Source organism: Somniosus microcephalus, chromosome 13 (assembly GCF_052327205.1).
Source record: "Somniosus microcephalus isolate GS21.2 chromosome 13, FLI_Smic_1.0, whole genome shotgun sequence".
Lineage (NCBI taxonomy): Eukaryota > Metazoa > Chordata > Chondrichthyes > Squaliformes > Somniosidae > Somniosus > Somniosus microcephalus.
In genome coordinates, this window is record NC_140999.1 from 138,949,272 (window position 1) to 138,966,036 (window position 16,765).

Below are 16,765 nucleotides of genomic sequence, written 5' to 3' on the forward strand. Positions count from 1 at the left end.
AGCAACTTAATATTTACACTCACAAATACTAGACCTTCGGACAAACTCAGAGTTAAGGATCCAGGGAACCACCCATTCATGGAGAGAATTCTTAGACCTATTCATCTGAACTTGGACCCGAATACACCAGCAGCTGGCAGGGTATGGAAGCATTGGTACCGTACTTTTGAGAATTTTCTGGATGAATGTGAAGCGGATGCTCCTACTAGATTGAGGATACTTATCAACTATGTGACCCCAAAAGTGTTCGAATATGTTGATGAATGGGATAATTACGATGAGGTGATTCGGGCACTTAAGAAACTGTATGCCAAGACTCCAAATGAGGTCTATGCTAGACATCTACTGGCCACAGCCCAACAAGGGCCAGGGGAATCGATTAACGAATTCCTGCAAGAACTTCGCAGGCTCAGCATAGATTGTAACTTTCAGGCAGCCTCAGCTGAGCTGTACCGCGAAGAAATGATTCGTGATGCTTTCATCTGCGGGATTGCCTCTCCATTTATACGCCAGCGTCTACTAGAAAGTAAAACACTTGAGCTACAAAAAGCTTTTGACCTAGCTTGTTCTCTGGATTTGGCAAAGAGAAATGCAGACCTCTATCAGCTGCCCAGATCTCGATCTGCTGCTGTAACTGCAACCAAACAATTCAAGCGGTCTCAGGTGAACCCTATCATGGGGGAATCTAATTCTGATAATTCTGATGAAGAAGAGGAGGATGACCCCACTTTAGCAGCCTCTTGGCAATCTAGGAGGGAATGCTTCTTTTGTGGAGATGCTTTTCACCCTAGGAAAACCTGCCCTGCTCGCAATGCAATCTGCAGTTATTGCAAAAAAAAAGGACACTTTGCTAAAGTTTGCCTATCAAGGGCCTCTACGAGGGCCAATCCAGCTAAGGCCTACTGAACTGCCCCAATTAGGGCCTATCAGGATGCTCCAGCTAGGACCTATCAAGCTTCCTCTCGAGCTCTCTCCCGAAGAAGCACACCGAGAGTTTTAGCCACTCTCTGTGCAACGACACCAATTACAGCTGCTTGCCCACAGAACCTGTCTCATGCAGCTACAAAAGTTTCAATTAAAGGGCATACCTTAGATGCCTTAATTGACTCAGGAAGTACTGATAGTTTCATTAAGGAACAGATTGTTGCGAAATTGAAACTACATGTCTTCCCATCGGACCAGGCAATTGCGATGGCTCAGTCATCACTGAATACCAGAATCTCCGGCTTTTGTATTGTTGATATGACACTTAATGGTCGCATGTATCCCTCCACCCGACTTTCGGTACTCAAGGACTTATGTAGTGATCTCCTCTTAGGGCTGGATTTCCAGAAACAGCATGAGAAACTCACTATTGAGTTCGGCGGATCCAAACCTGGTCTTACTATTTCTAATATACCGTCTAAATTACCGTTTTGTGCATTATCAGCAGCTTCACTGGATGAACCCTCATTATTTGCCAGTATTCCGCCTCGATGCAAACCAATAATAACGAAATCACGGCGCTTTAATCAGGAAGACCAATCTTTTATTGAGGCTGAAATCTCTCGACTTCTAGCAGAGGATATCATCGAACCATGTTCATCGCCCTGGCGGGCTCAAGTCGTCATTGTCAAGAACCCTCTAAAACCTCACAAACAGCGACTATGCATTGATTATTCGCAAACCATCAATCAATATACCGACTTGGACGCCTACCCATTGCCACGCATTGATGATATGGTTAATAAACTGGCCGAATACAAAGTGTTCTCAACTTACGACTTAAAAAGTGCCTATCATCAGGTACCCTTGAAGGTCTCAGATAAGCAGTACACGGCCTTTGAGGCTAATGGACGGCTGTACCAATTTCGTCGCCTCCCATTCGGGGTTACTAATGGAGTGGCTGCCTTCCAACGGGCAATGGATGGCCTGGTTAAACAGGAAAACCTAAGGGATACTTTTCCCTATCTTGATAACATTACCATTGCAGGTCACGATCAACAGGAACACGACGCCAACCTCCAAAAATTTCGGGATGCCCTCCATCGCCGTAATTTAACCCTGAATGAATCCAAATCTGTTGAGTCGCAACCGACCATCAACATCCTTGGCTACTGCGTAGGCAATGGTATCATTAAGCCAGACCCAGAAAGACTTCGCCCGCTCCAAGAGCTCCCGTCACCTATGAATTCGGCTTCTTTAAGTCGGGCTCTCGGTCTGTTTGCATACTACGCTAAATGGATTCCTCATTTTTCGGACAAAATCCAACCCTTGCTGCATGCTAGATCATTTCCACTGGGAACAGCAGCTGTTGCAGCCTTTAACCTTCTCAAAAAACAGTTGGAGAAAGCGGCTCTTCACTCCATCAATGAGAATCTCCCTTTCGTGGTTGAATGTGATGCCTCGGAGGTGGCGATCTCGGCTACTCTGAATCAGGAAGGTCGTCCTGTAGCATTTATGTCCAGGACCTTACAAGGTGCCGAGCTACATTATCCTCCGGTTGAGAAGGAAGCCACAGCCATCATAGAGGCAGTACGGAAGTGGAACCATTTTCTAGCTCGCCAGCACTTTACATTAATCATGGACCAACGATCAGTCGCCTTCATGCTCGATAATCGAAAACGAACCAAAATTAAGAATAATAAAATACAACTTTGGAGGATGGAACTAGCCTCTTTTGGTTATACCATTCTCTATCGGCCAGGCAAGGAGAATGTGGCCCCGGACACCCTCACACGGGCATTCTGCTCCACTATGTCGTCCTCGACTCTCATGGATGTCCACAATGGATTGTGTCATCCTGGCGTTACGCGCATGCTACATTTCGTACGATCACGGAATCTCCCTTTTTCCACTGGAGATGTAAAGAAAATATGCTCAGAATGCCGGCTTTGTGCGGAATTAAAACCTCAGTTCTTCTGCCCCTCAGATGGTATACTCATACATGCAACCCAACCGATGCAACGACTTAGCATCGATTTTAAGGGCCCAGTGCCCTCTTCAACTCGGAACACATATTTGCTCACCATGATCGACGAATATTCACGTTTTCCGTTTGCCTTCCCCTGCTCCAATATGTTGGCGTCCACAGTAATCTGCTGCCTTGAGCAGGTGTTTTCTCTCTGTGGCATGCCGGCTTATATTCACTCAGATCGGGGTCCATCCTTTATGTCAAGGGAACTCAAGGACTACCTCTCAGAACGGGGAATTGCTACAAGCAAAACAACACCATACCATCCCATCGGAAATGGGCAGGTAGAGAGGTATAACGGTATCATCTGGAATTCCATACGTCTCGCTTTAAGATCTCGGGGCCTACCAGACCAGCAATGGGAAACAGTGCTTCCGGATGCATTGCACTCTATACGGTCCCTGCTTTCTACAGCCACAAATACTACACCTCATGAGCGGTTCTTTGGATTCCAGCGTCGCTCATCTCATGGGACATCACTCCCGTCATGGCTAACTACTCCTGGACCTGTATTACTCCGAAGATACGTTCGGACGTCTAAAAATGACCCTCTCGTAGACGAGGTCGAACTAACCGATGCCAACCCCACCTATGCAAACATACGATATTCCGACGGCCGAGAATCTACCGTATCATTACGGGATCTGGCTCCCTGCCCACCAGGACCTAGTGGGACATCAGGTGATGGCATTTCACCAGGAAACTCTTGGGACCTATCGGGTACCCCTCTCCAGGATCCTGATCGGACACCAACTAGCTTGGTGCCGGTAGAACCCCGTACTCAAAGTTGCGACCCTCCCAGTACCGCGCATGAAAGTACTGATCCGCCACAGACCAGCTCTGCACCTCCCTCTGAACAGAGGCAGTCCGACTTTGAACCTATTGGGGCTCGTACACGGAGCCATGATCTCCCCGACCCTTCACAGGGTAATCCAGGCCACACAGACTCTGACCAATGGCCAACCGCATGTAAGCGGACCAGCGACCCTCTACGACGGGAACCCAAACGGGTGCGACTCTTCCTCGTTCGGCGGCTGCAGAACAAAAGGTAGACCACAGCCTCCTAATCCTGCAGGAGGGAAGAATGTGATAATAATAATAACTTCCGGGAAGTTATGTCATCACTTCCTGTGAACTGTGAACTATGAACTGTGTACATACCTCACTTCCTGTCATATGTCACTTCCTGTTGGACTGGTATAAATACTGGACTGTTCAGTATTGTAAGAGGCTTCTACCAGAGGCATGGTAAAGACCTCTCTTGTATATAGTGTGTTTGTAAGTTGCTTAAAGCTTACCTTAAAGTTACTTGATGTGTAAGACTCCTTTTCTTACATCATTCCCTACTTTTATACTCCATCCCCCTTGCAATAAAGGCCAACATTCCACTTGCCTTCCTAATTACTTGCTGTACCTGCATGCTAACTTTTTGTGTTTCATGTACGAGGACCCCCAGATCCCTCTGTATCACAGTATTATGTAGTCTTTCTCCATTTAAATAATAATTTGCTTTTTTATTTTTCCTGCCAAAGTGGATAACCTCACATTTTCCCACGTTATACTCCATCTGCCAAATTTTTGCCCACTCACTTAACCTATCTATATCCCTTTGCAGACTCTTTGTGTACTCCGCATAACTTGCTAACCCGCCTATCTTTGTATCATCAGCAAATTTGGCAACAGTACACACGGTTCCTTCATCCAGTCATTAATATAGATTGTAAATAGTTGAGGCCACAGCACTGATCCCTGTGGCACCCCACTAGTTACAGTTTGCCAACCTGAAAATGACCCATTAATTCCGACTCTGTTTTCTGTTAGTTAGTCAATCCTCTATCCAATCTAATATATAACCCGAACACTGTGAGCTCTTATCTTGTGTAGTAACCTTTTATGCGGCACCTTATCGAATGCCTTCTGGAAATCCAAATACACTACATCTACTGGTTCCCCTTTATCCACCCTGCTTGTTACATCCTCAAAGAACTCTAAAAGATTTGTCAAACACGATTTCCCTTTCATAAAACCATGTTGACTCTGCTTGATTGTATTATGATTTTCTAAATGTCCTGCTATTACTTCCTGAATAATGGATTCCAGCATTTTCCCAATGACAGATGTTAGGCTAACTAGCCTATAGTTTCCTGCTTTATGTCTCCCTCCTTTCTTGAGTAGGGGCATTACATTTGCGGTTTTATAATCCGCTGGGACCTCTCCAGAATCCAGGGAATTTTGGTAGATTACAACCAATGCATCCACTATCTCTGCAGCCACTTCTTTTAAAATCCTAGGATGAAAATCCTAGGATGCATGCCATCAGGTCCAGGGGACTTGTCAGCCTTTAGTCCCATTAGTTTGCCTAGTACTTTTTCTCTAGTCATTGTTTTAAGTTCCTCCCTCCCTATAGCCCCTTGATTATCAATTATTATTGGGATGCTTTTAGTGTCTTCTACCGTGAAGACCGATACAAAATATTTGTTCAAAGTCTCTGCCATTTCCCTGTTTCCCATTATTAATTCCCCAGTCTCATCCCCTAAGGGACCAATGTTTACTTTAGCTACTCTCTTCCTTGTTTTATGCCTGTAGAAGCTCTTACTGCCTGTTTTTATATTTTTTGCTAGTTTACTCTCATAATCTATCTTCTCCCTCTTTGTTTTTTCTTTAGTCATCCTTTGCTAGTTTCTAAAAATTTCCCAATGCTCTGGCCTACCACTAACCTCTGCAAAATTGTATGCCTTTTCCTTCAATTTGATGCCATCCTTAACTTCATTAGTTAGCCACGGATGGTTCCTCCTTCTCATAGAGTCTTTCTTTCTCACTGGAATAAACCTTTGCTGAGAGTTATGAAATATTTCCTTAAATGTCTGCCAGTTTATCTACTGTCTCGGCAATAAAAATTTTATGGTACTTGGGTGGGCGGTAGAGAACGAGAATTTTAACTGAGAGATGAGTGAGGTGGAATAAGGTGAGTTGCTCAAAGGAGGAGAAAGTGCCAGAGGAGTAGGGGGACAGAACAAGGTGTGATTTGGTGATGAGAGCCACACCACCACCATGGTGGTCTGAGCGGGGCAAGTGGTGGAACATATAGCCAGGCGAGGAGGCTTCATTTTAAGGGTCATGTGTGATAGCCTCAATGTTAGGAGCAGTCTGGATTGTGGAAATTTGAGAGCTCACGTTTGTTTTTACATTTACATCTGCATGCTGGGCAAATTGCAAATAATATAGTTCAAAGGATTACAATTGAGATATTTATGCAAGAAATGCATTAAAATATATTTTGGAGATGAATTTAACATAGGAATTGGGATAAAACCCAACAGAAGTAAAAGTTGTGGTGGCAGGGAAAATAGTCAAAGAACATGATGTCCCCATAATTTCTCAAGGGTTGAACAGAATGCCACCACTCTGCCCCTGGACTTTCTCAGCCTACACATTGGGGCTCAAGCTTCAAGCACAGGCCAGGCGGAAGTGCTGCGCAGCCGCTTCCGCCGCGCTGAGGTGGCGGCCCGGTCTCGTTATCAGCCGTTTGATTGTAAATAATATTTGTTTTTTGGGGGGAGGGGGTGTTGGGGTTGGGAGAGAGAGAGAGAGAGAGTAGCCGGGCCTCTGGCCCCGCCATGAACGTGGGCGGACAGAGCGACAGCTTCGCCCCGGTGCCGTGTGAGTATTCCGCTGTATAGTCTTTATGCAGGGGTCGGGGCGGCCGCAGCCGGTCCTGGAGGGCCTGGGGCCGAGAGCGGCGCTGCGGCATAAGCCGGCGGGGCAGCCCCGGAACCTGGGTAGGGAGCACCCGGGAAGCTGGCTATCCAGAAGGCGGGGAGACTCACTACTCAGGTTCCAGGGCTTGCCAGTGCGTTATGTGATATACAAAGTCAGGGGCTCCTCAGGATTCACCATGTGAATTGAGTAAGGAAAGGCTTTCCAGGTTTGTAAAATACAAGTTGCAGTTAAAAGTGAAGCCCTGGAATTAATGGTAACCTGTTAGTAATTTGCAGCTAATACACTGGAAGCACTTAAAATGTGAGGCATTAAAGTCTTCAGATTAAAGGGCACACATTTGGTATCACAATAATGCCACCTGCTCTTCAGACCAAATTTGTCCTGTTTGTCAATGTAAAATTAAGAATGTATGTATGTTGGAAAACAATAGGTTGTCAATTTACTTTAGCAGGTGACAATTCAGGGAAATCTTTAGAGCAGTTTTTTGGATGTTACATGATGAACTGTCATATGACAATGTACTCGTCATATTCAAAGAAACATTACTGCCCAGTGGGCAGGGTAGGTCAGTAATTTATAATCTCACAACAAGTGAACTAACCAATCTGACAGCTCAGAAAGAAGCTGTACTGCTGAGTGTGCTACTGCACCAACTGGGAAGGTCCCAGGTCCAATCCTATAGTCTCTGTTGAGTTGGCTGATAGTTTGAGCATTAGAATTAGCCCCAATGTCTTCAAACTTTGGATGGGAAACTTTAGCTTGGATTTTTCTCCTGCAAGAAGAAGAAAGAAAGACTTGCATTTATTTATGCAGCGCTGTTCATGATATCGGGATGTCCCAAAGCGCTTTACAGCCATATAAGTACTTTTGAGGTGCAGTCACTACTGTAATGTAAGAACTGAGGTAGCCAATTTGCACACAACAAGGTCCCACAAACAGCAATTAAATAAATGACCAGATAATATGTTTTCAGTGTTGGTTGAGGGGTAAATTATGGCTGGGACACCAGGAGTGCTCCCTTCAAATAGTGCTGTGGAAGCTTATACATCCACCTGAGAAGGCAGACGGGACCTTGGTTTAACGTCTCATCCGAAAGACGGCACCTCCGACAGTGCAGCACACTCTTGGTACTACACTGAAGTGTCAGCCTGGATTATGTGATCATGTCTCTGGAGTGGGACTTGAACCCATGACCTCCTGACTCAGAGTTAGAATGCCCCCCCCCCCCGAGCCAAGGCTAATCACTATCCAATATCTTGTTATAACATATTTACCATGTCTCAGAAAACGACAGTAAATCACCTCCCAAAAGTTCATGGTTAAATTGCTGAATTCTGCATTGTGTATTAAAGCTAGATGAACTGAAACAGTGAGGGTCAGTTGTCTCATCCCAAGCCCATTAAGCCAGGGTAGCCTCTGTTCATTTTGAGAATAGCAGGAGATGTGTTACTTATGTGCGCACTCCTGAATGTAAGATGCTTGGACCACTTATGGGAGTGAGCTGCACTGCTGTACCCAAGAGAATGTATTCAAAAAACTTGTAACACTTGCCCCCCACAAAACGGGAACGTTGCATAGTGGTTATGCTACTGGACTAGTAATCCAAAGGCCTGGACTAATGACCTGGAGACGTGAGTTCAAATCCCACCATGGCAGCTGGGGAATTTAAATTCAGTTAATTAAATAAATCTGGAATATAAAGCTAGTATCAGTAATGGTGACTATAAAACTACCGGATTGTCGTAAAAACCTATCTGGTTCACTAATGTCCTTTAGGGTAGGAAATCTGCCATCCTTACCTGGTCTGACCTATATATGACTCCAGACCCACAGCAACGTTGTTGACTCTTAACTGCCCTCTGAAATGGCCTAGCAAGCCACACAGTTATATCAAAACCGCTACAAAGAACTCATGGACTGCAGCAGTTCAAGAAGGTGGCTCACCACCACCTTCTCCAGGGCAATCAGGGATGAGCAATAGTTGCCGGCCTTGCCAGCGACGCCCACATCCTGTGAACGAATTTAAAAAAAATCATTAAGTAAGACATTGTCACCACCTTGAAATTTAAACCCTAATTCTGCAGTTCAGTATTTGAGATTAGTTTTGGTTTCAACTGATCTGTCAGATGCACATTGCATGAGATGTCCCATTGACTTTTGACTCTAAGATATGCGGCTGTGAAAGTGGTCCCATAAAGCCAGCTCTCAAGAACATCAGCTGTGGGGATTGTGTCTACTGCCCAAGCTTTCATTGGTTTCACTGGTTGTAATAATATCTGGCTTACTGGGTAGGTGAGCAGAAGAGAGTAATTGAGGTAAAATGTAATTCTCCATTTTTTGATAAACAATGACATTATTTCCACATTGATTGATTATTTTTAAAAGGACCATTTTAAGTGAGCAGAGATTCAAGCTATGCAATTACATAGTATTGAGAGTTGGGGTAGAGGTTAAACAAAATATTTATATTGGCTACGAACGTCTGTATTTCGTCTTGGGGCTAGACAACTCAGCTACTGCCTTCCTGCTGGTATATTCCTTTATTTTTGGCATAGAAACACCACCAAAACAATAATTATGTATGTAAAGAAAGGGACTTAACACCAGTAGTAGAAAATACCCACAACTGCTAATTTAACTATTTTTTGCCTTTGTTAAACTCTTCTTGCTCAATGGAAAATATCTTTAGCAGTTCACATATTGTACTTTTTCAATTAGCTGTCTTTTGTTTTAAATCTATAGCACAGAAATGACTAATGTGCTCCAGATATGCAAGTGGGCATAACTATGGCAGATTAAATTCAATTCAGGTAAGTACAAAGTGTCACACATTGGCAGACAAATGGGGAGACACGCTTGCTCAGTGAATGGTGTCGAACTAGTTGGGGAAAGGATGAGAGAGGTCTGGAAGTGTCATAGAAATAGAGAGTTCATGGGGTTCGTAGGAGATTAGAGGTAGGGAGGGTGAGTCCATGAAAGGATTTCATCCTGAGGGTGAGAATTTTAAATTTTAGGCACACCAGTAGAGCGTAAGTGTAAGGCAGTTATGCTGAAGCTATGTAGTGCTCTGGTCGGGCAACAGCTTGAGTACTGCGTTTGGGTCTGGTGGTCAAGACACGAGCAAAACATCCAAGACACAGACAGGCCATTAGGCTGATTGCTATTGTCTGAGGACCGAGTTATAAGGAAAAGTTAGAAAACTGCAGACTCTAAAGCTTTGAAAGGAGGCAAATGAGAGAAAACCTTTTAAAAGTAAACAAGATACGAAGTGAAATAGAAAAGGTGAATCTGAGAACTGTTTTAAGTTGACTGCAAGAGAAAGGGACATGAGTACAAACTGACAAAAACAAGTTTAGGATTCAAGTCAGGAAGTCAGCTCCAAAGTTTGAAGACATTGGGGCCAATTCTAATGCCCAAGGTATCAGCTAACTCAACATAGACCATAGGATTGGACCTGGGACCTTCCCAGTTGGTGCAGTAGCACATTCAGTTAGCTTCTCACTGAGCTATCAGGAGATTGGTTGTTGTGAGCTCATTATAATTACTGCCCTGCCCTGCCCACTGGGCAGTAATGTTTCTTTGAATATGATGAGTACATTGTCATATGACAGTTCCTCATGTAACATCCAAGAAACTGCTCTAAAGATTTCTCTGAATTGTTGACTTGTCGCCTGCCGAAGTAAACGGACAACCTATTGTTTTTAACATAAATTCTTAACTTTTCATTGAAAAACAAGACAAATTTGGTCTGAAGAGCAGGTGGCATTATTGTAACACCAACTGTGTACCTTTTAATTTGACATCTTTAAACTAACAAAAACAAGTTTAGAATGCAAGTCAGGAAGTCACTTCTTCACAAAAATAAGCTATTAATACATTGAATGGCCCACTGGATTGGATTGTGGAGTAAATTTTCTGGAATCGTTTAAGAGACACTTTGATGGTATGATGGGGCAACTGGAGGTTTTGATGGAAAGTCGAGTGAGATGGGTTAAATGGCCTCTCTTTCACCGGTACTTTGTGCTGATGAATTGCACTGATGGTATTGCATACCACATATAAACCACTTGGGCCACCATGCCTTTTGTCTTCCAAAAGACCATGTACAAATTGGGCTAGTATGGGCTGTTCTCAATATATCATCTCGTTAATCAGGTAAATCTACCTATCCAGCAAATAAATTCATCCTCAAAAAGAACACAAAATTAAAAATCCACCAAATCACTGGTAAAAGGAACAGTGAAAACATCAGACTATAGGAATCTCTGAGGTAGATTTTCAACTTGCCTCACATAAAACCGGCGTTGCAGATTGGCCACTCGTTATAGAAACTGCCTGACTTTCATTTCCAGTTCTATGCCTAGGCAGCAAATTGAAAATCTACCTCAGAGATTCCTATAGTCTGACGTATTCACTGTCCCTTTTTCCGGTGATTTAGTAGATGTGTAATTTTATGTTCTTTTGAGGATGAATTTATTTGCTGGATAGCACATTTTACTGTTTTTATAGGTAGATTTTCTGGCAGCATGTTTGAAATACACTGTAGATTGATCAGCATCTAAAAGAAAAAAAAGATGGGTTAAAGTCCTGCTAGAAAATAAAACTCATGCCTTCAGTGCTCACATCCTCCTTTTAGTCATTTCTAAATCCACCGCTGCTACAAATGCACATGTACATACTTCAGCTCGCGTGTCTAGAGATAAAAGTGATTAAATGGGTGTATATACTTGAAGCTAAAGTTATGCCAGTCCTGTGTCCTGTTGCATGAGCCTTCATGTCTCATAAGATCTACATTCAGTGCAATATTTGAGCTGTTAACTTTTGAAAAAAATGTTCATCCACATTTGCTAGTTTTCTGGGTTGGGATATATACAGTTGAGATGTTAAGCTGAGGTCCCATCTGCTGTGCTGGTGGTTTAGGTGTACATTAAAGACCCTGTGACATGCTTTAAATCAGAGCCACAATTTCTTTCGGTGGCCTTCCCCAAATTCTTCCCTTAATCAATACCACCAAAAAACAGGTCACTTGTCTCATAGCTGTTTATGGACTTCTTGGCATAGTATTTGTCCACATATAACTGCATTTAAGGGAAGTAATTTGTGTATGAAGAGTTTTGCAGTGCAGTACTTTGATATGAAAGAGCTCCAAATCCCTCTGTATTTTTCTTCACACATCCACACAATTGATCTTTCAATTCAGAAAGGGATGCCAGCACTCCGACTCTTAGAACCACGCTTGCAGCCCATGTTGCATGGAGATGTCTGAGGAAGATTAATGACTCCCTCTGGTGTTCAAACAGGTACTTGCACAATAATGGTGTGATGCCAGTGAAAAACCCATAGATAAATACAAGATGCCACATTTGATGCAGGGTGGAGTCCATTTCACATTTGCTGTGATAGCAAAGTGTCAGTTAGTGAATATATATTTTTTATTATTTTAGATCTCCACTAGTAACATGGTCACAGTAAAAAGTGCTTAAAGGATGAGAAATTGTCTGGACAGTGTGTAAGTTTAAAAAAAAATATTGTTCTTCCCTCCCTTCCTGAAGGCAGTGAAGTTTTTAGGGAAACGGCTCCACTGTGGCTGCCAGCCTTTCAGTACCTTAACCAAGTGGCCATTCTTCATGCCTGGGCCGAGACAGTGAGCATCAGCAGAGTATTTGACTGAGCAGCTGAGCACGATCTTGTTCATTCACTTTGCCTCCAATTTCCACCCTTCCCTCACCTTCACATGGTCCATCTCCGACTCTTCCCTTCCCTTCCTCGACTTCTCCGTCTCCATCTCTGGGGATAGGTTATTGACCAACATTCACTACAAGCCCACTGACTCCCACAGCTACCTGGACTACACTTCCTCCCATTCCGCCTCCTGTAAGGACTCTATTCCATTCTCCCAGTTTCTCCATCTCCGCCGCATCTGCTCCGACGATGCCACCTTCCACACCAGTGCTTCCGACATGTCTTCCTTTTTCCTCAACCGAGGATTCCCCTCGACCGTGTGTTGTGTATGTACCTTTAAGGGAATAACTGGTCTCAGACTGCAGTACCGGCAGTGACCACCCCTGTATAAAAGGCCCTAGCAGGCTTCTGTAGTTTCAGTTGCCAGGTTGTCTCCATTCAGTAAAGACTTGTTATAATCAACTCCTGCAGTCCGTGTCTCAATTATACACGGACATAATACTGGCGACGAGTAAGAAACGAACTTACCTGCAACTCGGCAGCACCTCAGACGACGTTATTGAAGGTCGAAGCCAGAAGAAAGAAAAAAAAAATAATCCAAAGAAACTCGAGAAACGGGCGTCGACCGTGGGCAACCGCCCTCCAAATCATCGAATTGAAAAGTGCAGGAGAGACTGTTGAGAGCCAGGCTTGGTTCTCCAGTCTGTGGTTTCCCAGCTAATCGGGCTGGTGGCAGGTAGTGCACTGATCCTTCCTGGGCTGCGGCGGGCTAGAGCTCGATCGGGTAGCTCTGCAACGGGGCCGGGCAGCGAGTCGGGAAGCAAAGAGAGAGAGAGAGAGGGTGGAGTACACAGGGCGCGGCCGGTGCTTCGATGCCGGGCAGCGTTCGGACCCAAGAAGAGGGAGGGAAGCGTCCCAGAGGGTCCGCTCCACGACGGGAACGGTTCTTCAATTAACGGAGCAAATATTGAAGCGCGATAGAAAAATAAAAATACCGCGGAGAGCGGCGTTGACAGCAGCGATCGGGGAGGCGCGAAGACCATAGGGCGTCGCCATTACAGGATAGTAAAATAAATATAATCGCTGGCAGCGGCGGGAAAGCGCGGGAGGCGCCATCTTAACTCGGCGGGGTAGAAGGAAAAGCGCGGGAGGCGCCATTTTGATCCATCGGGACGAAGGCAAAGCGCGGGAGGCGCCATTTTAGATTTTCAAGATGCCAAAGACTGGCGACATCACTGCCTTCGATAATGCAATAGAAGACTGGACCACGTATGTGGAAAGAGTCGAGGTATATTGCGAGGCAAACGAAATAGCCGATGAGAAAAAGGCATCAGTATTGCTAAATTTAATGGGTGCAAGAACGTACGGCCTATTGCGGGACCTGATTACTCCAGCCAAACCGAAGGCGAAGAGCTTTAACGAAATTGTTGCTATCCTACAGGAACACCTAAATCCTACACCGCTGCTGATAGCAGAAAGGTTTAAATTCCACAGGAGAAATCAGCATAAAAATGAGAGCAATGCTGTTTACCTTATGGAACTACGCAAGCTATCAAAGCACTGCCAGTTCGGAGCAGGACTGGCAGATACCTTACGGGACAAATTTGTCTGTGGACTCCTGAGTGATGGAACCCAGAAGAGGTTACTCTCAGAGAAAGAGCTGACGCTAGATAAGGCTTTCAGCGTGGCAGTATCGTACGAAGCAGCAGCAAGGGGAGCTGTGGAAATACAACAAAAGCCACAGGAATACGGCACCCACGAAATGACACGGGGATTTGCAAAATGTTATCGCTGCGGCAGAACAAACCATGACCAGAAGGACTGCTGGTCCAAGGACAAAATATGCAGGCAATGCGGAAAGATGGGACACATTGCTCAAGTTTGCAGGTCTGGGAAGAAGACCAACGACAACCAAAAGGCTACTAAGGTACCGTACCGGAAAGTACAAAAGATGACGGACAGTAGTTCCGAAGACCAGATGAGCGATAGTGAATCTGGGAACAAGAGACTAAGCTGTCTCAAACTTCACAATGTAATCGCAAAAGAGGATCACCGAACCATTTGGGTCACCCTCACGATAGCAGGGTCCCAAGTCAAAATGGAATTGGATACAGGATCAGCTCTAACCGTCATGAATCGACGAGACTACGAGCGGCTATTCTCACACATACCCTTGAGAGAGACATCCATTGTCTTGACGTATACGGGGCAAAAAGTATACCCCAGAGGAAAAAATAAGGGTGCCTGTCGAATACAACGGCAAGAAAATATGGAAATTGTATCTCTACATTCTGCAAGATGGTGGACCACCGTTATTGGGATGTGAATGGATCAGAAAGATAAGTTTAGACTGGCACTCCATTCAGGCACTGACGGTGGCTGGTAAAAAGGATGACAACGTCACCCCTGGACGATTGTCAACAATCTTAGCTGACGCCAAAGAGGTATTTCAACAAGAACTGGGCACTCTTAAAGGCGTAACCGCCTCAATAAAAATAGAGGAGAATGCAATTCCCAAGTTTTTCAAAGCAAGACTGGTACCATATGCAATTCGCCCAGCCGTCGAGGCAGAGCTGGAGAATCTGGAGAATGCAGGCGTGTTATCTAAGATAGACTGGAGCGAATGGGCGACACCCATCGTTCCTGTCATGAAGAAAACGTTAAACAATAAGTCTGAGGAGCCAAGGAAGGTTTGCATCTGTGGGGACTTCAAGGTGACGGTGAACCCAGTCCTTCACACAGTACAATATCCTCTTCCAAGGATAGAAGATATCTTCGCCTCACTATCTAGAGGGAAGCGTTTTACAAAAATTGACCTAGCACAAGCATATTTGCAGATGGAGGTTGAAGAATCCTCTAGGAAGTATCTCACGATAAACACTCACAAAGGTCTTTACCAGTATAATCGACTGGTATTCGGAGTAGCATCAGCTCCGGCGATATGGCAAAGAGCGATGGAACAAGTCCTGCAAGGGATTCCGGGGACTCAGTGTTACTTGGACGACATCCTAGTGACAGGTGAAGATGACAGTGAACACCTTGCCAACCTAGAGCAGGTACTCACTAGACTACGTGAACATGGGCTACGAGCCAATCGCCCCAAGTGCGAGTTTTTTAAGAAACAGATATCGTATTGTGGCCACGTGATTGATGAAGAGGGGTTGCATAAGTCCCCTGACAAAATTGAAGCGGTGGTTAAGGCTCCAGCGCCTGAAAATGTGTCGCAACTGAGGTCATTCCTCGGATTGGTGAATTACTAGCATAAGTTTTTGCCGAATTTGTCCACAATTCTCCATCCACTGAATGCCCTACTATGAACGGGAGTAGCTTGGAAATGGAGCGATGAATGTAAGCGGGCCTTTCAGAAGAGTAAGGACCTAATCACTTCAAGAGAAGTATTGGCTCACTACAACCCATCACTACCGATAAGACTGGCGTGTGATGCGTCTCCCTACGGCATTGGGGCGGTACTGTCACATAAATTCCTTGATGGTTCAGAGAGGCCGATAACTTTTGCGCCACGCTCGTTAACTTCAACCGAGCGTAACTACGCCCAGATTGACAGAGAGGCCCTCAGCCTGGTGTGGGGGGTGAAGAAGTTGAATCACTACCTGCACGGTCAGAAATTTACTCTACTAACTGATCATCAACCTCTCGTCTCCATTTGGTCCCTTTTCCTAGGGGCACACCAATATGACATCGAGTACAAAGGAACTAAACAGCATGGGAATGCTGATGGATTGTCGCGCCTACCGTTGCCGACAGTGGAAGAAGAACTGGCAGTGGATCCAGTGGAGTTATTCCACTCGACTATAGTCGAATGTCTCCCTGTGACGAATGCAAACATAGAAAAGGAAACACGAAATGACCCGACACACTCCTGGGTCTATGATTTAACGGTGAAGGGATGGCCAGCACATGGCGAACCACTGCTGCCAGCATTCTCGCCGAGAAGAGAACAGCTGTCAGTGTGCAGAGGAACCTTGATGTGTGGATCCAGAGTAGTAATTCCACCCAAATTGAAGGATAGAGTGCTCAATGAGCTTCATGAGGGTCATCTGGGAGGGGTAAAAATGAAGAACTTAGCCAGAGCGTTTGTGTGGTGGCCGGGAATCGATAGAGAAATCGAAGAGATGACCAAGAGCTGTACAGGATGCCAGAAGGTCCAAAACGCCCCACCACAAGCCCCTCTACATCCATGGGAGTGGCCCTCATCTCCATGACAAAGGGTGCACATTGATTTTGCTGGTCCCTTTATGGACTCGATGTTTTTAATTGCGGTGGATGCACATTCAAAGTGGCCAGAGGTAATAAAAATGTCCTCAACCACCACAGAAAAAACTATCACAGTCTTACGAACCATATTCGCCAGGAATGGGCTGCCTGAACAGATTTGCTCTGACAATGGAC

General features: G+C 44.9%; 1 protein-coding gene across 1 annotated transcript in view; it reads left to right on the forward strand.

Moving 5' to 3' along the window:
* The first annotated feature begins 6,532 nt into the window (after positions 1-6,532).
* The window catches only part of zfp64 (zinc finger protein 64 homolog (mouse)), an 88,594-nt gene continuing 78,361 nt past the window's right edge, over positions 6,533-16,765 (forward strand). Inside the window, exon 1 of the mRNA XM_086005299.1 lies at positions 6,533-6,613. Coding sequence (XP_085861425.1) covers positions 6,571-6,613 — 43 coding nt within the window. The 5' untranslated portion in view covers positions 6,533-6,570. The remainder of the gene's footprint in view (positions 6,614-16,765) is intronic.